General features: G+C 40.0%; 1 protein-coding gene across 1 annotated transcript in view; it reads right to left on the reverse strand.

The window, feature by feature from the left end:
• LDAH (lipid droplet associated hydrolase) overlaps positions 1–18,275 on the reverse strand; it is a 268,312-nt gene extending 250,037 nt beyond the window's left edge. The window contains exons 1-2 of the mRNA XM_075598447.1: positions 18,142–18,275; positions 1,789–1,953 (exon numbers count right to left, since the gene is read on the reverse strand). Of these exons, the coding sequence (XP_075454562.1) occupies positions 1,789–1,933 (145 nt within the window). The 5' untranslated portion in view covers positions 1,934–1,953; positions 18,142–18,275. The remainder of the gene's footprint in view (positions 1–1,788; positions 1,954–18,141) is intronic.
• Between the last annotated feature and the right edge of the window lie 5,968 nt (positions 18,276–24,243).

Below are 24,243 nucleotides of genomic sequence, written 5' to 3' on the forward strand. Positions count from 1 at the left end.
GCATTACATTATTTGTAACATATAATTTACACATGATATGCACTATTATCACTTTGGGTATAGCCCTTAAGTTGCTTATTTTTCCATTCGAATTAAGAAGTGGACTTTACTTCAAAAACCAAACTCATGTACAGTATAGCACTTGGTGAACTAGAGATGTAACAAACACGGAAGGATTAACGCTGCAGGGAGACCCATTCAGAAGCATGGACCGCCTCCCCTACCCCCGCAGTGTGATCGCAGCAGACACTGTCCTCAGCGCTGAAGACAATTGCTTTTTCGTCAACGTGGCTGAGGACAGTAAGTTGTGCTACATCTGTAATACAATCATTTGGGTTTCAGTATCATCTCTATATCAATGGTACCCAACTTTACCTCTTCTAATCTCTCTAGTCCTGTGTCACCAACAGTCTCTCTGTAATTTCCTCCTGGATGTTCCACAGTTACCTGAAGCTTAATATGTGAAAAATAGAACAGATACTTTTTCCGCCTTCCACTGCCACCCCTACACCCAAACTCTCCCTCACTGCAAATAACACCATAATTTCATCAACACCCCAACTCCGCTGTCTATGTGTTATCTGACTCTGATGTCTCCTTCATTTTTCACATTCAGGCCTTCACTAAGTCCTGCCGTCTCCCCTTCTGAAATACCCCCCAGGATACGCCATTTTCTCACTCAGGATGCAACTAAAATCCTTATTCACTCACTCATTTTGTTCCACCTTGACGACTGCAACATTCTTCTATTTGGCATTCCCTTTCTCCGTCTTTCCCAAATCGAATCCATCTAAAATGCTACTGCCAGATTCATCTCTCACCATTCCACTATGCAAATTCCGACACTGCGTTTTCCCATATACTCTATAATTTAATTTAAAACTCTAGCTCTGACTTTCAAAACTCTCAACGATGCTGCCCCATCCTTACATATCAGATGTGTGTGTGTGTCTATACACACACACACCTTACAATTTTCCTTGCCGTAACCGTATAGACAGACACACACACACACACACACACACACACACACACACACACACACACACACACATATATATATATACACATGCATACACATATACATACACCCCTTACATTCTGCTCACAACATCTACATTTACTCCTGCCTTATTACTGTACCTCCTCTCACTTCTGCCTACAAGACCTCCCTTGCTGTCACCTCTCTCTGGAATTCCCTACCATGTACAGTACCATCAGACTCTCTCCCTTTAGAAATTTAAAAACTCTCTGAAAACGTACCTTTTCAAAGACGCCTCTCTAGCATACCTTTATCAAACTTCCCCATCAAGCCCTATTATGAACAGCTGTGCGGCCGTACCAATCTCCACGCTACCCAACAACCCCTAACATCCACACCGTCAAACCTTCATGGGATCAGCTTTGCGGCTGGACCATACTGCATTCTGAGGCATACTCCATCCCACATTAAGAGGCCACTTTACCTTCTGTTTCAACATTGTCCCTCATTCCCTTCTGGATTTTAAATTCTCACGAGCAGGGCCCACATTCCCTTTTGTGTCTGTTTGTCCTTATTTGGTAGGGATCGGTTCATGTAATATACATAGCTCTGTAACCCTATTGTACCGTGCTGTGGAATATGTTGGTGATTTATAAATAAAACGATGATAATAATAATAATAATAATAAATATGAGCCCCTATCATGTTTTATGTAATTCAATAAAAGATATCCAACACAAATGCATCTCAAAAATGTTTGTTTTACTAAAATATTATCTAGTATTAAATACTATATTCAACCTACCAGGTACAATAAGAATTAACAGATTAGGTGGGATTTCTGCATTGTTTTTCTGCAGGTCATTCCACGGCCCAAACTTCAAAACCTGAGTAGCAGCTCCACAGCAGTATATAAATTCTTCATGCACAGGAATCTGGTCTTCTGACATAGTTCTTTTAATTGTGAATGCTAAGAAAACAAAAAAATAATATAAGTATAGAACAAACGTGTTATCTTCATTAACACATATCCCATTCTATGTGTCGAACATAAACATAAAGTTAACAACTATCAGAGTTGCAGTTCCCGTCCAGTATTAAATTGGAGAATAGTTCCCTTTTAACAAGTGAAATTGGTGTGTTGAAACTAATAGTCATTAATCTTAAATCAAAAATAATAACTAAGATGTATTCAAAACATTGTTACCAAATCTACTGGGTGGTCCTCACCTGGATGTTGTGGTCCTCACCTCTAATTAATGCAAATAAGAACAAGCGTAACTGCTCTCACATATCTGGCTTTTCTCTTGGAGTAATAGGGGAAATTTATATATCATACATTTTTCATTTAAGGACTTCTACAAGAAAGAACACAGATAACAAAAGACATAATCAAGCAGATGAAGAGCAAGAAGAAACCACCACCAATGAACCATGTGTTCATCTAAAAGAAATACTGCAGCAGCAAATACAATAAAATGAATGAAGAATGTAATGGCTCGAGTGGTGATGGAATACTTATTGAGAGTAAGCTCAGTTTCGAGCAATCTGTCAAAGTATATAGACCATTTTCTGCAACCTATGGTGTGTCAGCTTCGATCTCATCTCAGGGACACGATCTATCTACTAGAATTGATTATAGACATTAAATGGGAACCTACATACTGTACATCTGGGCTACATGTAATGTCCAAGCATTATACACATGTATAGACTACAAATTAGACATGGAAGCAGCAAAATACTGTCTAGATATGTAAGTGATGCTACCTGAGAAACAAAGAAATTTTACTATGAAGGGAATGGATTTTATCTTGAGCAAGAATTACTTTTTATTTTTTAAATATTTTTTCCTACAACTATGTGGAACGGCAATGGGCACTAAATTTGCCCCAGCATATACCAACTTATTTATGGGACATTGGGACATCTTGTACATCTGGCAGAACAATCCATTCAGAAAGAACATCAAATTGTGGTAGAGATTCATTGATGACACTATAATCATATGGGATGGGGATACGGAAGCCCTTACCGTCTTTTGGAGTCTCTGAGTATAAATGATAGAGGTCTCACGATTACTAGTACTATTAACAACACCCTATGTAACAAATGCCCATATCGCTATATTCCATCAGTCCCATACAACCAGGCCTGGTTAAGGATTTAACAGGCCCTAAAAAAACATGTCTTTGTAGTTTAAGTCTAGCTGTAACCACATTAACCACTGAAGTACCAGATTGATTAAAATACTTAATATATCATGGCAGTTTGTAAAAACAATATTTTATCCTATATTCTATTGTTTGATAAATGAAAATACCACTTGTGTTACATGTCTCAGACAGGTCTGCAACCCTGCCTTTCCCCATTATCTCTTAGCATACAATGCTTCCACTGCAGCCAGGGATTCTGGGTAAAACTACTACTCTATGAAAGATGCTTTTGTTGTGCTCGTCTGTGTTGTAGAGTATTTGACATTCCAAGAGTTTGGGAAAGATTATTTTGAAGAGGAGGCACCATTTTCACCATTGTAGAGTTTTTAGGGCCATCAATCGACTGCATATTTTGGTGTACTTTTTTGGACTGCATTTGAACTAATTTATGTTTCTTTGCTTCTAATTCCTGCTACCACCTGCTCTGATTTCAGATTTTGCAAGACTAACACTCTCCAGGAAGATGACGCAGAGGATCACATCAGACATGTTGCCCTGTTCTAGTCTTGTCGGTCCAATTTTTTTCGAATAACTAATAAATCCCACACAGTGAACACTGGAATCCTAGCTTTTAGTTTGAGAACTTCAAGAAATGCAGCAGTATTCGCAGATTAATGTTACCCTCGCGTGCAATTGATGGTTTGACGGTGTTAAATTGAGCTGAACACTTTATATAGCTTACTGAATAAAAGAGCATATCCTTAACATGTTATTTATGTGATTCTGATACTTTACACAGTTTTTCTCTATATCACATGTTGTGGTGTTAATAATTTGGGCATCTGCCCCAAATGAGGGTACATGTCTCATAAAACTGAATTGTATCTATGCATTGTTATCATAAGTATGTTGGGTGTACACAACTAGAATTTCATAGACCTATCAAAAATTGACATCCACCTGATGCTTAACCACCTGCTTAACCCCATTTTTCCATTCCCAACATGGAGGTGTGTGTGGGATTTTATCTTCTTTCCGATTGGGAACTCTTGCACTTCTAGAATTCAATGGGCTCGCCTGGAATGATAATGTTCAAACCGCTCCAATAAACCTGGTCTTGAATAATCCCAGTTGGCAGATGTTGCTACGGAAGGTGCTAATAATGGGCCAAACTAATGGTCTTCAACATGAAAATAAATTACAATGAAACAAAGAAAGAAAATGCCAAAAGTGCAGTTAATGTTGGGGTATCTTTATTTAATATGATGTGGTTTTGTAGTGGGGGAAAAAAAATTACTTCCCATATAATCAACATCCTATGGCAAGTGAGAGTGTACTCGAATTTTACATTTATTACATTTGAACGAATCAATGGTCAATTTTATCTTTGGATCCTGTTCTCAGATGTATAGTCTCTATGGGTCCTAGAGTGGTGTTCAAGAAAGCTAGGACAGTTGCGAGTACACTCTCACCTAGTCTTTTTAGGACACCAACCAATACCCAATTGAATCTCCCTAAGGGTTCGTTCAAATGTAATAAATGTAAAATTTGCCATAAAATGAATCAATGTAGTACATTCACCTCCACTGTTAACAGGACAATACACAGAACTATGACGTTTATTAATTGTAATTCATCATTTGTAATCTACCTGATCACATGTGGATGTGGATGTCAATACGTGGGTCGGACAACCAAATGTTTAAAAATAAGAATGATGGAACACTTTAGACTTATTTCTAATGGAGATCTCAGTTATCCTGTTTCCAAAAAAAATTCTAACTGTGTGAAAGGAGGTCCTGGTAATTTCTCCTTTCAGGGAATTGAATTTGTTGCTCCCCTAGAAAGGGGTGGCAATAGGACCCTACAGTTGGATCGACATGAGGCATTCTGGATCTTCACTTTGAGGACCAGGGTGCCTCACGGAATGAACATCGACTGGGATCTCACTAATTTTTTGTGATTTTCCATGATTCTTCTTTTTGACTATTAGATCATAAATCTGTATATCTGTATTAATCTTTTCTTCTGTTAGATATGTTATGAATGGTTTATCATTTATGACCATGTACATGGATTCTTACAGAACCCCCCCCCCCCTTGCATCCCATAGGGAAAATTAACTGTATATGATCTCTTTAGATTTAAACATCCTTTTTAGATCTCTGTATGTTCTGGGTAGGATATTATTTGCTAAGACTTATGATTCGGTTCATGAGTCTAATACAATTTATCTTTATCCCAAATGTATATAGATGTTTTTTTAAATAAATTGATTATTAACTGTAATATGAATTTCTTGTGCAGTTTCTGCATGGGTTAGATGTGTGTGTGTTATTACTGTTGCATTTCTTATTAGCTAATTGAATGGCTCTAATATCTCAGTTAGATGTGTGGAATAATAGCACACATATATCTCCCATTTGTTTATAGGATAGAGGGTCTACTTACCTTTATGGAACCTATTTGTCTATATATGTTCTATGCAGTGGCGGTCACACACACCTAATATGACAGAGATGATTAACTTTATCTCTCATTTATACATTTGAATCCAAGGTGGGTGATGACATCTTTTGCATGTTATATATATCTTGATATTATTTCATCTTTAATGTTGTTTTGTTGCTTCCTTAGGTTTATAGTAGTAGTGTATATCCGTTTAATTCTTACTTAGTAATTCAAATTGTCCGTTTTATGTTTTCTTATTTTGTCTATGTTCGTTTTATGATTAAAGTTGTGGTATTCAATGTTTTTTTATGGCAGCCAAACCTGGCACCCAGTGAGCTCTGTCGATTGCGAGCACGACTCAGGCCTGATTCGCGCAGTAACAATGCAACTCGGTTACGGGACGCTGGACAATGACGTCACTGGTAGCCAATTTTGGCCCGAAAATTTTAACGATAAAATGTATGTCACTACGTGTCTCCCTACACCTTGAGAAAGTCCTGTGGGATGAAACGCGTTGGTGCGTTATATACTATTGCTAAGCTGATCAATAAAGGATCATATATATTTTTCTCCTTTGCCTGGAGTTGCCCTTATTTTTGCATTCTGGATGCCGTGAGCTGTGCTCCTTCTTTCTTTTACTTACCTGGATCTTCCTTCCAAGGATTGCACGCCGAGGAATCCACTCACCTGGAACACAACTAGTCAGGTAAAGGGCATTAGCCCCTCTGTTGTTACCTTTCTATTGCTGGACTGTTTCATACCATACCCCAGTGGTGAATTAATGTGTTTTGGAGACAATATACTGTGGCAGCTGTGTGGGCACCACTAGGTCCCTATTTCACCCTGGGAAGATCATTCCTGTTATTATGTTATTGTTCCTGGATTCTGGATTCATTCAATGAGACTTATGTTTTGGTGAGCTTACTGTGGTGATGCACTAATATACCACATTACCTTTGCGCATGTTCCTTGGCTATTTCGAATTTCCAGCTGACCCGGCTTGGCTCTTATTGGCTGCATGAGAAAGTTCTTACGCGCTGATTGGTTGTCGAGTTCTGCCTCTATGTTTCAGCTAGAGCAGGGAAAGCTATAAGAAGCTATGAGCCAATCAGATTGTGTGTTCCCATTGAGTCAGAGCCAAAAGAGTGCAGGCAGGCTTTTCTAAGTTACCTTGTTCAAAATAGCAAAGCAACCGGTTTCGATTTCAAGCCTGAAAAGCCTCCCGGACAGAGACTAAGTCCCGACTTTTGCACCCAAGTTCTGAAAAACGAACGTAGCGGTCGCGGCTGGGATTTCATGCCGATTTGAGTTCCAGGAGATCCCGTGTTAAGTCCCGGTCAGGGTAAAACTCCCCCAATAGAGTGCCCTGCACCTAAGAAAGTCTAGTTTTCGACCCCAGACCCCCAGTAAGTGTGTCTTTTCGTCTGTATTGCGTGTTCCACTGTGTGTATGCGGATTTAAGCCGAATAAACTACAATTTATTTCTCTACCTTGTTTTGCTCAATGAATGATCCTGGCCTCCCTTGACAGTGATGTACTCTGGTTTATTTCTAGAATTGAATTCCCACAATCCAACGGACGTTATTTCAACTATTGAAATAAAAGTCAATTTGAGGTATAGTTTATAACTTAAAATTCCCTACTTATCTATTCCATATCAAAGCTTAAGGTTGTAGAAAACTATTCAGGACAGTAAATCACACTGTTGTAGAATGTTTTATATTCAGCAAAAAAAGAGCAAATGTTACGCACAAAAATATGGCTTGTAAGTACTGATACCATTTACATTTTTATTCCCAAAAAATCATATGCTACAGTGTTTTGTGTCATCTTCAGCAAAAAAAAAAATGTGTCATATATAGTGGCATTATTCTAAAAATGACTGAGAAAAGTGTTTGTTAAATGCAACATTAAGAAATAAAACAAATAATAATTCCAGGGGGCATACGAAGTATATACTGTAGCATTTAATGTTTGAGATATTATTATTTCCCTTTAAAGAAATGTGCTGCAATCACTCTCACACTTAAGTCACTCTTGCGTGTACTGACTGATCCATGTGGTTGATTTGAAGTGCTGATTGTTTAAAGTGTGTGCAGTTAGAACCAGAAGCAGTGCTGGTTGTTTAAAGTGTGTGCAGTTAGAACCAGAAGCAGTTTGAACAAGGAAGCGGTTAAACAGGGTATAGTATATTGAAGTACAGTTTACTGTTAGTACTTCTAAACTTCATAGTTGCTAGAATGAGCAGGATTGAAAATGCCACTCAATGCACATCTTGCCACATGTATGTGCACTTGGAGCAGCTGTTCCAAGGAGCATACCGCTGTGAGAAGTGTGAGCAGGTGGTCTCTTTAGAATCAGAGATTGCTGATCTGAAGAGGCAACTTGCAATATTGAGGGACATTGACAATCTTGAAAGGGAATTAGAGCTCACTGAGCAGGCCCTTTAAAGAAATGTGCTGCAATCACTCTCACACTTAAGTCACTCTTGGCTTGCGTGTACTGACTGATCCATGTGGTTGATTTGAAGTGCTGGTTGTTTAAAGTGTGTGCAGTTAGAACCAGAAGCAGTGTTGGTTGTTTAAAGTGTGTGCAGTTAGAACCAGAAGCAGTTTGAACAAGGAAGCGGTTAAACAGGGTATAGTATATTGAAGTACAGTTTACTGTTGGTAGTTCTAAACGTCATAGTTGCTAGAATGAGCAGGATTGAAAATGCCACTCAATGCACATCTTGCCACATGTATGTGCACTTGGAGCAGCTGTTCCAAGGAGCATACCGCTGTGAGAGGTGTGAGCGGGTGGTCTCTTTAGAATCAGAGATTGCTGATCTGAAGAGGCAACTTGCAATATTGAGGGACATTGGCAATCTTGAAAGGGAATTAGAGCTCACTGAGCAGGCCCTTGCTTTGACTAGTGGTGCAGCTGGTGGCGCTTTTAGTGAGGAGCAGGTAGATAGCTTAGTTGCTGTTAGTGTGGAGCAGGTAGGTAGCTTGGTTGCCGTAAGTGAGGAGCAGGTAGGTAACTTGGTTGCCGTTAGTGAGGAGTAGGTAGGTAGCTGGGTGACAGTTAGAAGGGGAAGCAGGGGCAATAGGGAGATGCAGGTCGTTTCTGAGCTGACACATCCCAATAGATTTGCCGTGTTGAGTGAAGATATTGGGAATGACAGGGCAGAAATGGCAAGGCTGGGGAAAACTAATTCCTCTAGCAGCCAGGGGAATAGTTCCTCCAGCACAGTGGGGACTCAGGATGCTCAGATACAAAGAAAGATTGTGGTGGTAGGGGACTCCATTATTAGGAAGGTAGATAGGGCAATCTGTTGCCGTGATCGCATGAACCGAACAGTATTTTTTGTCTCCCGGGTGCTCAAGTTCGGCACATTGCGAATCGGGTAGACAGATGTTGGGGGGGACTGGGATTGACCCGGCGGTCTTGGTACAAGTTGGCACCAATGACAAAGTTAGAGAAAGATGGAGGGTCCTAAAAAATGATTACAGGGATCTAGGCCAAAAGCTTAAGGCAAGGACCTCCAAGGTAGTATTTTCTGAAATACTACCAGTGCCATGCGCTACAGCAGGGAGACAATCAGAGATCAGGGAGGTTAATGCATGGCTAAGAAAGTGGTGCAGGAAGGAGGGGTTTGGGTTTTTTTGAGAGGTGCCATCTATATTCTAGGGACGGATTGCACCTCAATGAAGAGGGATCTTCTGTGCTAGGGGGGAGAATGCTAAAAAGGTTGGAAGAGATTTTAAACTAGGATGGAGGGGGGAGGGGAATGAAACAGATAATGAACTAAATTGAATAGAGAAGGATACAAGGTGGTATGGAGGTAGAATGGGGGCAAGTGCGAGTTTGACAAGCAGTGAGACACCCATAGTAAATACAGATGATACTAGAAAACTTCTAAAGACTAAACCAAGTGGGAGCAGAAAGGAAGGAGCAGATAAGTAATAGTAATAGTACAGGCTGAAAAAAAAACTGAAATGCATGCTTGCTAATGCAAGAAGCCTGACAGATAAAATGGGGGAGCTTAAATTAATAGCTGCAAGGGAGCAGTATGATATCATAGGCATTACTGAAACATGGTGGGGTGAAACTCATGACTGGACAGTTAATTTTGAGAGTTATTCCCTTTTTCAGAAGGATCGAACAAATAGAAGGGGAGGTGGAGTATGTTTATATTTTAAACCGGATCTAAAACCTATTATAAGGGATGATGTTTATGAAGAGAATGATGAAAATGTAGAGACTTTGTGGATAGAAATTAGCAGTGGAGGTAAAAGTATTAAGAAAATGTTTGTGGGACTATGCTATAAACCACCAAATATCTGTGAGATTGAGGAAGCTAAAATACTTTTGCAAATGGAAAAGGCATCAAAACTGGGTCATGTTTGCATAATGGGGGATTTTAATTATCCAGACATAGACTGGGGCAATGAGATTAGCGTTACAACAAAAGGAAACAGGTTTTTGGGGGTGCTTAAAGACAATTATATGACCCAAATTATTGAGGAACCAACCAGAGAGGGACAATACTGGATTTGGTCATATCAAACAATGTAGAAGTAATAACAAAATTCAAGTCCTGGAACATTTGGGTAACAGTGATCATACAGTAACATGGTCTCCTTTGAAATAAATTATCAAAAAATAGATTTATTGGGTTCAACAAAGACTTTAAACTTTAGAAAGGCAGATTTTAATAAACTGAGGTCTAATCTTGTAGTAATACAATGGGATGATGTTTTGCAGGGAAAAATGTAGAAGATAAATGGGCAGTCTTTAAAACATTGTTAGAAAAGCACACTTATCAGTGTATACCCATGGCCCATGGGTAATAAGTATAAAAGAAGCCACCAATGTGGCTAAATAAACAGGTGGGGGAGGAAATGGACAAGAAGAGGAAGGCGTTTACATTCTTTAAGTCAGAAGGGACAGAGACATCGTATCAGAATTATAAGGAATGTAACAAAAATTGCAAAAAGGCAATCAAATTAGCAAAAATGGATAATGAAAAAAGGATTGCAATAGAAAGTAAGGTAACCCTAAAAAGTTCTTTAAGTACCTTAATAACAAAAAATTAGAAAAGAAAATATAGGACCCTTTCAGCGTGAGATGGGTAGGCAGATTATTGGAGATAAGGAAAGAGCTGAGGTATTAAACAAATTCTTTGCCTCTGTTTTTACCAGGGAAGAATCAAGTCAAATAGTAGTGCCGCGGGAGGAAGCCCCAACCTCCATATTAATGAACAATTGGTTAACTGAGGAAGAAGTTCATAAGCAACTTGAAAAAATTAAAGTAAATAAGGCACCTGGCCCGGATGGCATACATTCAAGAGTTCTCAAGGAGTTAAGTTCAGTAATAGCCAAACCATTATATTTAATATTCAAGGACTCCATTTCCACAGGCTCAGAACCACAAGATTGGCGTAAAGCAGATGTGGTGCCTATATTTAAAAAGGGAGCTAGATCACAACCAGGAAATTACAGACCTGTAAGCCTGACTTCAATAGTAGGGAAACTACTTGAAGGTTTAATACGGGATAATATTCAGGAATACCTAATGGAAAACAAAATTATTAGTAATAGTCAGCATGGATTTATGAAGGATAGATCTTGCCAAACTAACCTTATTTGTTTCTTTGAGGAGGTAAGTAGGAATTTAGACCAGGGTAATGCAGTTGATGTGGTCTACTTAGATTTTGCAAAGGCTTTTGATATGGTTTCACACAAGAGGTTGGTGTACAAAATAAAGAAAATTGGACTCAGTAATAATATATGCATCTGGATTGAAAACTGGTTAAAGGACAGACAACAGAGGGTTGTCATAAATGGAACTTTTTCAGGTTGGGCTAAAGTCGTGAGTGGAGTACCTCAGGGATCGGTACTGGGACCCCTGCTTTTTAACTTTTTTATTAATGACCTTGAGGTTGGGATCGAGAGCAAAGTCTCCATCTTTGCTGATGATACTAAATTGTGTAAGGTAATAGAATCAGAGCAGGATGTAATTTCTCTTCAGAAGGACTTGGAGAGACTGGAAACGTGGGCAGATAAATGGCAAATGAGGTTTAATACAGATAAATGTAAGGTTATGCATTTGGGATGCAAGAATAAAAAGGCGACTTATAATTCAAATGGAGATATATTGGGGGAATCCTTGATGGAGAAGGATTTAGGAGTGCTTGTAGACTGCAGGCTTAGCAATAGTGCCCAATGTCATGCAGTAGCTGCAAAGGCAAACAAGATCTTATCTTGCATCAAACGGGCAATGGATGGAAGGGAAGTAAACATAATTATGCCCGTTTACAAAGCACTAGTGAGACCACACCTTGAATATGGAGTACAATTTTGGGCACCAATCCTAAGAAAAGACATTATGGAACTAGAGAGAGTGCAGAGAAGAGCCACCAAATTAATAAAGCGGATGGACAATCTAACTTATGAGGAGAGGCTAGCTAAATTAGATTTATTTACATTAGAAAAGAGGCGTCTAAGAGGGGATATGATAACTATATACAAATATATTCGGGGACAATACAAGGAGCTTTCAAAAGAACTATTCATCCCACGGGCAGTAATATGGACTCAGGGCCATCCCTTAAGGTTGGAGGAAAGGAAATTTCAGCAGCAACAAAGGAAAGGTTTCCTTACAGTAAGGGCAGTTAAAATGTGGAATTCATTACTCATGGAGACTGTGATGGCAGATACAATAGATTTGTTCAAAAAAAGGTTGGACATCTTTTTAGATGGGAAAGGTATACAGGATATACCAAATAAGTATAAATGGGAATGTTGTTAATCCAGGGATTAATCCGATTGTCAATTCTTGGAGTCAGGAAGGAATTCATTTTTCCCTTTAATGGGGTTTTTTGTTTGCCTTTCTCTGGATCAATAAGTAAGTATAGATATAGGATAAAGTATCTGTTGTCTAAATTTAGCATAGGTTGAACTTGATGGACCTATGTCTTTTTTCAACCTCATATACTATGTAATTATGTAACTATGTAACTCTTAGAATTCCAGTGCCATAAAATGAGATCAGAAACCCAACACGTTGACGCAAGTCAGGGCATTTATCTTTCAGATAAAGTCATTTTACATAGCTACGTATAACAGCAGGCTTTGAAATTAAACCTAACAACAACAAAAAATCTATTAACAAGTACGCTATGCATTATAGCCGTAGCACCATCCACATTATTGCTTTGATTTTATTAAATAAATATCAAATAATCAAGTACTAGAGTATATAAGATTATTCAGGTTCAGGTGAGGTTGTGTGTGACCTAATACAAAAGAATAAGATGTTTCTAAAAAAACATATGGTTTCCTTATACTATTAGTGAACACAATAGTTGTGCCCACTTAACTTGGTTGGTTAAGTATTTTAACCTGTTTATAGAGTGAAAACATGCTTAACGGTTAAAAGCTAACGTGTTCCAAACACAATAACATGATTTTTTTAATCTTAACTTAAAGAGAATACTGACTGAAGCTGATACAGTACTATTACCAAATTACAAGGCATAGACATGCAGTATCTTTTTCAGTGATGTGTTCTACACATTAAGCCCAAATGTCTTTCTTAGATAATACTTCGAAACAATTTGTTTTCATGGAAGGCATATTAATATTGTTAGAGGTTTGAAGCTGTAGTGTTATGTAATCACACAAAGTAAATGTCACACAGATAAATGATGACACATTTGGCTACTAACAGGATCTTTCATCGAGGTTTAAAATGGTAGCAGGTGTGTTGATTACATCACAAAATTGATTAAAAAACGTTAGCTTTTTTTTTGTAAAAGTCATACTGATCACATCACCACATGTAATTATGAATGTGTTGTCATGTCTGCAGCCTACGCGTTTGGAAAATATTCAAGCAACATGTCATTAGGTGCATATAGCAATGTTTTTACATTATTTATTATTATTTTTTTATTTTTTTCTCAGCACGCTGGGAAAGTGCAGCTTTTTTTACAACGTACAGCTTTTTCCTCCTCACTGTAATTAGAGGTGTTTGAGCTCAACAGCACTTTCCTACCAAAAGATATATGATAAGTATAATCAACAGTAAAACGAAGACTAAAGAAAGGGAAGTATTGCAAAGTACAGTAGGACTACATGTTTCATTTGCATTGAGTCACTGAAATCTAATTTTGTATTAAAAATCCTTAATGGCTATGAATATTCTTCCAAAATATCATTTTTAAATAAGCTTAACACGCCAAGAAAAAAGTGTACGGAGAAAGATCGTGATCAATATCTTTAAGTACATCACAGAGCCAATTGTGTTTAGATGCATCTGCTCACTGTGTAAGCTATTCGGAGCGTGACTTCACCTCAACAAGATGCTTTAGACGGCCTGCAGGTATTCTTTAAACTGTAAAAAGCTCACTTTATGCAGGGCTACTGCTGGAAACTATGACTATAGAAACAAACCAGATTTCAAAATGCAGAACTGTCACCACATATTGAGGTACAAATGAAAACAAATGAGACCCACAGCATGTTAAGCTTAACGCTGATAACATCCTCTCCATTCTGATCCAGAAATCCCAAACGGAGTCAACCCTTCTATAACTCATTCTGTGACAGAGGCATAGTAATATATTGCAGGTTCATTGGGAACTGAAAGGGCTCATTAGCACTTACTTTTAGGTAATTTTGTTTCTGTCTTCTATATTTTTCCTCAGTCCCATGGACATTTTATAACAAGATTTGACAGGCTAGTCATGTTAACCTTTTTCCACCTGCGTAGAAATCTCTAGTAATTTTTTCCATTTCTCATTAAAAACTGAAGTTGCTGCCAAGAAATCGAAGTGCTTGCACCAGATTATTGTGGTTTGTTTTCTTATAGTCTGAGATTGCTGGTCTTGTTGTTATGTTTATAAGAATGCAGCGGGCATAATATACTGAGCATTGGGCCCCAAGCTACATCAAAGTACATACCCTTGTGCCAACTACTTGACCATTTATAATATTTATATGGGTATATAACAGCAGCAATCCCCTTGAATTAAAGCAGACCATGGTGTCTTCTGGAGTATGAGCATCCCTGTTATAATTACAGAAACCTACTAATAATCCAGTGATTTGTGGCTTTATTCTATATCTGCTGAAGCGAACGCTCAAGCTGTTTTCGTCTGAACACGGCTCAAACTGCAAAATTTTATATATCTGTTAAATACAGGACCCACGTGTGATTTCAAACTGGGTCATGGCACCTTCCTTGGGAATCAATGAACAGGACAGACATCACGTTAAGATAGCCGAAACCCACAAGGGTTAGAAAATGTGACCACCTTCCTATGACATCGGCAGTATTGATTGGCTCTGCGGCCACAAAGTTACTTGCAGCCGTTTTAGACTTTTCAAATTCACAAAAAGTGAGAACTGATTTTGACAACGAGGGAATCTCAGAAATATCCCGGAGCCGGTCATGCTGTTGGAGACCGCACAGTTTAGAAACTGCACATCGCTCCCGATCTTCCGCTTACTGACATTGGCTTCAAGGGCAGTTAACGAAGGATTGGATGCGATGTCCTGCATCGCAGCTTCACAACTCCCGTCCTTTGCGGTTACAGCAGAATTACCAATTGATCAGCAAATCTGATACGTTGACTAGAACGCATTACCACAGGTCAATAACACACACATTATAGGACACAGGTTACTTACTCGGACTAGGACGGGGTAGACTTTTATAAGATATAAATTTAGATGGTATCTTTGGTCATGTTTATTTAAAGGCATTGAACGTGTTAGGTTTTGAAATACTGTTTGGCCATTATCTTTGCAATTTCTAAATAGTGGCATTACAACGTTAGGCTATCACCCTGCTTTGTATCTTTGCAGAACTGAGCAAGTTATAGAAAATTACAGCCCTAATTGAGGGGCACATTTCAGCATTGCATGGAATATGATAATAATGACTAAAATGATATCTAAAGAGAACAAAAAGATAAGACATATCTGAAATAGCAGTTAAAGTCCATTAGTGTAACATTCTGCCCAACTACTTAATGTAACTACCTACTCAGCTTTTCACCTACTTACAGTATAATACAGTTCTGCACTTTAGCACTGTTACGATTACACATAGTTATATGAACCTTCCCCATATATGTACTTGTAATTAGTGTTTGTAAATTCCAATTCGCTCTTAGAGGGGTGAATCTCCAAACTCCAATAAGGGGTATCAGTACTCAATTCCATATTATATGCAATTCAAGTCAATAGCAGTTGTGCTGGATGGAGCTGCAATATCACTTATCGAAGCTTAGTGAATCTGACTGGTTCTTTCTTTTTTTTATAATACTTATTCTCAAACAAGTCTGAACATTCTGCTCGACTTTTCCAACAGAAGCATATATGTGAAAGTCACATAGAGCAAGAATTGCCATTCGTCTAATTACTTCGATACAGTGCTTACTGTGCCTTATTAAAAAGAGGTAAATGTCTCCAATTATTGTATTAACCCTTTGCGTGCCTATAGATGTGGCTACTATGTCATAGTGTCTGTCTTTGTTTGTGGAGCACAGAATGCGATATATCGGAAATCGGTCATGAGTAAGGCAACGTCCACGGTGCCCGCGCGTGGCGTCACGCTCCCCTGTAGCTTGAGCGATACAGAGCCTGTAGGATTGCGCGACGGAGGGCGTGCCAGAGGCGTGCCGGGAGGCGTTCCCGTGATGTCACGTGTGCGGTTCACCCTCATTGGCTGAACCGCACACGTGACCCGGCCGTCGCGCGGCAAAACCAAATGTATTTGTTGCGTTGCACGCGCGGTCTATGGCCGCGTTCATTGCATTACGGCATTTTGCTCGCGCGGTCGCAATAACCATGGACACGGGTTAACGGAGCGGTCACTTGATAGCTGCGGAGAAGTGGTCACCTGATTGCGAGTGCCGGAGGGGATGTGGCCCTCTCCCATACTCAAAGGGTTAAACATAGTGTACCGCTGTCCGTTCATATTTGTCCTAGGCAGGACACTTTACATGGACACCATTACTCATGCCTTCGCTAAATCGTATAAGGTCAGGATGTAACACTAGAGGCCGAAACATTTCATTATTTGTTAGAAAAAACGCGTCAATCCCCTTTCACTCTAGGAACAATCACATAACAGCGAAGGGTGCTCCCCTAGAAAACAGGCATTTGTGCCATGACGTACCCGGTTCGTTTATAGGACCTGTGACGTGCCAGCCTCGTCAGAAGGGCGCTCTACAGGTTAACCTGTCAAGCATGCCTCTATCCTTAGGCCTCGTTCAGGGTGGCAGAGACAGGAGGTGGAGGGCGCGCGTCCGCATGTGCGCGCGTCAGTCTGCTGGGCGATGTGTGCTCATCATCCCTAGCAGACCTTTTCAAGCGTTCAGGAAGCGGGTCTACAGACCTGAGGTTAGGGATGGGTGTTGCTCTTCTCACTATACTTTCCCGAATGAATTAATTTTCCCTGCCGAAGTACCAGTGACGCTGCTGCAGCTTGAAAAAACAACTTGAGTTGTTTGTGGAAACTGTAGCAAGCGTCAATTCTGTACTTCTGAGACAAGGTAGCTGACAACTAATATTTACTTTAAATACTTTGTTTCAAACGTGCGCGCGCACGTCGCGAAGCAGGCACCCTGAATGAGGCCTAAGTTCACTTTCCTCTTAGAAGGGGCTGCTACTTTAAAGTAGTACATAGAAATATACAATTGGACACCAGTCAAGAACGACGTGGCCCATGGTAATTATGTAGATAACCTGCTAACTCTTCAAATCTTATTTGGAAATTAGTCTACTATGAAGCGGTACAGTAAAATTCTACATGTGCATTTTGCGGGGAATGGATGAAAGAAGATGAATGCTGCACTTCTATCAGCACCACTGGACATGACAAACCTTCTAACCCCCAGCTAACTGTAGTTAGTGTATACTGTATCACTACGCAATGCATTGCAGTATCCTCTGGCAGTGAAAGGATTGGACAGTCAATGTAATCACCTCCTTGCATAGGCAAAACTGGGAAGCAGAGATCACGTTTGCTGTGTGTGTACAGACATATTAGTAGAATTGTGCACCTCTTGCTTTTTCTTTCCAGCAATAAATCACTTGAACCTCCATACAGTAGGTCTAACTGCTTTTTTCAAAATAAATTGTGCTATATCTGATTTACAAAAAAGGCTGATCGTGGTAATAAGCCAAAGTCCCAACTTTCTACATCTTTATACCATACCAATGTTTGAATTAAAAAAAAAAAAACTGTCAGTATCTTTAACGTTTAATATTTTTCTTGATTAAATAAATATCAGTGATCGTTTGATAACCCCAGTTCCATCAATGGTCGCCTCAGGCAGCAAATGGGTTAATAAAGAACGTGATCACAAATGCAAAAAAAGGGATGTGGGGACCAGATCAACGTAATAAAGAAAAACACAATTTTAGGTGTGCTGGGGGGGGTATAAATTGGAGGGAATGCAGGAACAAAATTCACTGTAGAGAGAGGACTTCAGCTTCGTGTCTTTACACTGAATGCAGGTCTGGGGGGTTATTATGAGCGTGTAATAATACCTTGTGCAGAATACCCTTCTGTATTTCTCTCTCCTACTGTCACCAGCACAGGAACAGCACAGCGACTGGCCACGCCCACCGGGGTGTCACAATGGAACGCTGCCCCAGCCAGCCCCCTGCTCACCAGCGTGCAGCACCACTGCGGGCAGAGAGCTTGCTGGGAAACGTGACGTCACGGGAAGAGAGAGAAACCGAAACAGGAGCTGCTACAGGGTGATGAGTGGAGGTCAAAGGGGAGCGTGGAAGGGCTGGGAGCTGCAGCCTGAGCAGGGGCAGGAAAGGGCAGGTGCATGTATACGGGCTGCAGAACAATAGGCAGGTACTCCCTTAACTGTTTAAGTCCAAGAAGCCATTAAGGGGCTCTTGACCCCACAGGGTGTCGGTGTCACCTGTTTTATCAGTTGATAATGCACAATGTAAAGATGGGCGCTTTGTGAAGTTCTGTTTTGCTGTAAGAACTTGGGTTCAGCATTTTGCTTTCTATCATCCTTTTGGGTGTGGATACTTGTTACCCGTTTAATGCCTGGGGGTTTCATCATGTTGCTTTGCTGCCCCCTTTGTCAAATAAACAGTTAATGCAAATATTAATGCAAAGAGAGGTACTGTACATTAGAATTGTGCCAGGTAGTGTTAGGACCTGCAGATTGGGCATGCCGTGAAGTGGCTGTAGGCTTATAACCTTTTGGCCAAAGGGTTTAACTAAATGACCCCTTTTCATGAGCAGATAAGCACTGAGGTATTGCACTATATGTTGTGTCATTTTGTATGTTGCGCTGGCATTTCTGTTTTTGTTCAAATATTATTTATGTTTCACAGTGTGCTTCCCTCTGGTGGTCCCTCTGGCAGAGAAAGCGTAACCAACAAATACATAATGGATTGATCAATAAAATGAAAATGCTTTGAAATGTTACAGCATAAGGGTTAATGCAGAAATCATTGAATTGCTGAAACGGGTTGGCTTAATCTACCAATAGAATAACCTTTATGTATGTTTATCTTCATTTATATAGTGCCATTAATGTACATACCTGTAGCGCTTCACAGCAGTAATACACGTGCAATAATAATATAAATAACAAATACGAATAACTGATAATGGGAATTAGTGCTTCAGACATAGTAACATTAGGAAAAGTCGTCCCTGCCCCGAAGAGCTTACAATCTAATTGGTAAATAGGAAGAATATACAGAGACAGTAGGAAGGTATTCTGGTAAGTGCATCTGCAAGGGGCCATGGTCGATTTATGGCAATTAATAACGTAATAATAATAGGAAAAATCATAACAAAATGCCTTGATTTTTCAAACTTAAATTCTTATTCAATTATGAAGTAATTGCATCAGAATATGTAGGTAATGGGATCTATTAAAGTTATAAGGCCCTGGTTCTAGCACAGAATACAAAACTGTCGAAGAGAAATTCTAAATTCTCCATGTCTACTTGAAGAGATGGACAACATTAAAATATTCTCTCTCACACCTGTGTTTCTGTCCTCCTAAACGTTTCAGTGTATTTTTATTATTATTTTTTTTAATCTTTTCATAGATTAATACATATGTAGCCAACATGTTATAATGCAGATTATAATCAAAATAGGGACTGACGTCACTGGGAGGCGCGTATCCGACCACATGCTCCAGAACGCTGAAGGGAGAGTGGAGCAACCAATAGAGAGTAAACATTGTATATAAATGTCTATGATCACTGTATTCATGCCATGTTCTTGAGCGGCTATTTGATAGCCAAAATGTTCAGCTATAATGTGAATAAAAACACAACTTTGAGCAAATCTGCGGTTCCTACTCTTTATTTATAATGCAAAATATTCTACATTTTCCATTGGATTCAATGGCAGTGATAACTCAGAATATCACACCATAATTTATTTATAGAATGTTTTTACCCGGAAGTAATACATTGAGCGTTACCTCTCGTTTTCAAGTATGTCCTGGGCACAGAGTTAAGATGACAAATAATACATGGTTACAAATACATAGTTACATAAGTGAACAGGGTATACATTATATACAAGACATTGCATGCACAGTTAGAGAAGATGTATATTACAGGCGTATGTAACAATTGCAGACAAGATTAAAATGTGAGACAGCTTTAGTTTTGAAAGAACTTAGACTGGTGGCGGCTATGAGAGTCTCCGTTAGGTTGTTCCAGTTTTGGGGTGCACAGTAAGAGGAGGAGCGGACGGATACTTTGCTGACCCTTGGGACCATGAACAGTCTTTTGGAGTCAGATCTCAGAAGATAAGTGCTGCATGTGGTAGGGGTGAGGAGGTTGTCCAGATAGATGGGTAACTTGCCCAGAAAGTATTTGAAGGCAAGACAGGAAAGATGAACTTTGCGCCTAGACTCAAGTGATGACCAATCTAGTTCTTTGAGCATTTCGCAATGATGTGTTTTGTACTTGCATTGGAGAACAAAGCGGCGTATTGAATTGCAGAGGGTATCAAGTTTGCTAAGGTTGGTTTGGGGTGCCTAGCCATATACTATGCCCACAGTCGATAATTGGCATTAGCATCTGCTGTGTGATACGCTTTCTGACCAGCAGAGCACTATGGGGAGGATTTGTTCCTGTAAAGTACACCTATTTTGGCATATGTTTTGGATTTCAGGGTATCAATGTGGATCCCAAATGTTTCATGGGAGTCAAACTATATGAACAAGTATTTGAAACTAGTAAGTATGTCCTGGGCACAGAGTTATGACAAATACAATGTTACAAATACATGGTAATGGATGCAAGAACCTCGGCTACATTTGTATACTGAAGTGTGAAGTAATTGAAAGCAAAAGAACATTCTTATTAAAATTACAATTCGAGAGATGGTAAGAAACTGAATTAGCATATGAAACCGCAAGGTGATATTTTAATCGGTACTTGGTAAACTATACTGAAAAATGACTATACTGAGAAGGAGCGGCTTTTTTTTATTTTTTTTATATAAAATCCTTCTATAAGGACGAAATGCGTCAGGGTATCTGGCTCTGTGTATGTCTATTTTTGGATAAATAAATGATTTTCTATTTTTACTAATTGCACTTGGTTTGTTCTTTTGATCGGAGAGCAGTGACTGCCATTGTTACAGCATTTTTTCTACTGTCCTATATCTTGGACTGACTCTAAGGCTGAGTTCCCGTTAGTGACGGCGGCACGCACCACACAGCACAGCCCTCTATGGGGAGGCGCAAAGCACCGTGACACGTACACCGGCAGGGAAAACAACAATTTTGTCTTCCTGTGCCGAAACGCGTCCACGGGCGGCGCGCAACCAATTGCAGGGCCGATATGCCCGTCATGCCGCGCCCCCCATCATGGCCCCGCCCCCGCGCTCCACTAGCTCTCCCCTACAGACCGCCGATCGCGGCTCTATTCTCTGCACACGCCGCAATGCCACTAGGCACGCGTGCATCAGGGAGGTCAGGGTCCGTAGCCTAAGGAGAGCTATAACATTTTAGCTAGAGGGGCGCTGTTGCAGTGAGGTCACAACGACATGTGGGTTTTCTGAGGGTAGACTTTTAGTCGGCCTCAAAATATGAAGCTTAAAATAGCTTACTTTCATCATATTAGAACAGTCAAGACAAAAGTCCCAAACAAGGTTGTGCCCTTCGCCAGAAAGGCCCAGTCTTGAGTCCACGCTAGGGACGTGCTTTCAAGGAGATATGAGGACTCTTGCAGCCTGGTTGGCAGAGTAGCCCTCCACAGAGTGTACAGTCATAAACTGTCAGCAAGCCGTTGCAGGAAAATGGGGGTTAAAGTCCAGCGGTTTCACAGGGAGTAATATATCCAAACAAACAGACATTGTTACAGTTTTCTTATCTCCTCCTTTCAGAGTCCCAAAGTACAGTATGTATACCTCCTGATTCACACAGAATCCAGACTACTTGGAGATCCAGGCTTTTAAAGCCCAATAACAAGCCAGCTGAAACCTGGTTAATTAAGTCAGGCTGAGATTAACCTAATCATTGCTGGGCTACACAACTGTATAATAGGGTGTATAGGCTTATGCATAGTTATTAGGCAGAGCATCTTCCCTGTTACATGCGTCTTGATAAAGATGGTACAAGAGTGCAATAAAGGCGTGCATGGTAACTGCGGAAATACTTAATTAATACATCTGTCTTTACTACAGAGGGTTTTTAAATGAGCATGAGTTAGGACAGCGGTGCGCAAACTGGGGGGCGGGAGAATTTGCAGTGGGGGCGCGGGCTGTTAGAGGCCCACGCTCTTCCCCCTGGCATTTACTTTAATGCCGGGTGAGGCCTCTGTAACCTCACTTACTTCTTGGCAGCCGGGTCTTCGGGGACACGTCGCCATGGCAACGTGACGTGAAACGACGCTGCGGGGTCATGTGACGTCACGCGTTGCCATGGCGACGCGGTGGGGGAAGGGGGCTCGAACCCTGCGGCTCCCAGGAAGGGGGCCGCAGCTGAAAAAGTTTGCGCAGCGCTGAGTTAGGATGTGTAAAAGCTTAGCCCCATTCAATAAATATGGGCCTAATTTGATGCATCTGGGGGACTCCATTGCATGTAACCGTGGATGAGATATTACTCCTAACAGAAAGTAAACAATAACATCACCTCCTCCAGATTATATTCAACCTCGAGTTCTAAAATAACTTAAACATGAAATTGTTGTGTTGCTAACTTCAGTATGCAACCTCTCTTTACAATCTGGAAATCGTAAAAAAAAAAGTGTCTTCGGGAACTACAGGTAAATGCGTCTTAAGTTCAGTATCAGATACTGTAAAATGGCAGAAATTATCATGAAAAAATAAAACGGGACCTAAATAATTACCACATTTTATGGACTAATCTGCATGCTTTATGTAGGGAGAGCTGATGTTTTAAAAATCTATTAGCATTCTTTGAGGTGGTCAGCATACACGTGGTAAAAGGAGTTCCAGTAGATATTGTACACTTAGTCCTCATCAAAGACTCTTACAAAAACAAAACTGTGTTGGAATAAGTTGAAACATCCAACTGTGGATCAGTAACTCGAAACAAAGGTTAGAACTGGAAGACCGTAAACAATTGGGTTTCGCATTGATCGGTGAGGGGCCAGTACTTTTTTAGTATTTTTATAAATGATCTAGCATAGGGGGTACGTGAAAAGGTAGCAACATTTGCAGGTAATAAAGTTTTAAGAGTGGACTCTGTCATTCATGCAGAGAAAGTTTATAAATAGGTACTAGCAGCACCACCGTAAATAGGTACTAGCAGCACTTTACAGTATATGCTGGGAGTGAAGCCTGAGATTTATGTACAGTTCCAATTCCTGAAATAGATTTGGAACCAAGATTCATGTGTTTGTTAATGTAAGCAAAAAATAATCTACAAACGGTGCAAGCTCAAAACCTGTGCCTCGATGTGAACACCTGCAATATACTTCTTGTTATAGATCTTGATTGAAAGATTCCGTCACCAGAGAGAAGAGCAACAGCGACGATATGCAATTGCTGTCCCTGCTTCTTATGCAGACTTTCATTTAAAAAAACAATGATTATTTGCTCTTAATTACTATTTTTTTTTTTTACATTAAGTCAGTGGTGCTCAACTCCAGTCCTCAAGACCACTCAACAGGTCAGGTTTACAGGATATCCCTGCTTCAGCATACGTGGCTCAATGTTAGACCCCTATATTAGATATACTGGCTATGAAGTATGGCCTTCTGTTCTTACTCCTGTGGCAAATCCTGTTCCAGAAACACTGCATACATTTAATGTTGCACACGTTCACTCGCAGTGTTATTGAGCGAACATTTAGAGTGTTAAAAAGTTGTTTGTTGTCTGGATAAGTCAGTTGGTGTGCTACAGTATTGGACACAGAGACGCTGGAGTTAGGGCGGTGGTGAGAATGCTGTGAATGCACAACGCTTATTTGCTTACTGTATATGTGTATTTTAAATAGACACTGTGTACGTGTTCATTTTGTAAGTGCTTTTACAGATCAAATCTGTTTGTATGGTTTGCACTATGTTCTCTTTATGCTGAGATCACTACATACACTTCAATACGAGGAGATAGATATACTGTACAGTGACAGGATGGCTTCACGGCAGGGTTCAGTAAGAGGCCAAACAATGGGT

The sequence above is a fragment of the Ascaphus truei genome, chromosome 4, assembly GCF_040206685.1.
Source record: "Ascaphus truei isolate aAscTru1 chromosome 4, aAscTru1.hap1, whole genome shotgun sequence".
Classification (NCBI taxonomy): domain Eukaryota; kingdom Metazoa; phylum Chordata; class Amphibia; order Anura; family Ascaphidae; genus Ascaphus; species Ascaphus truei.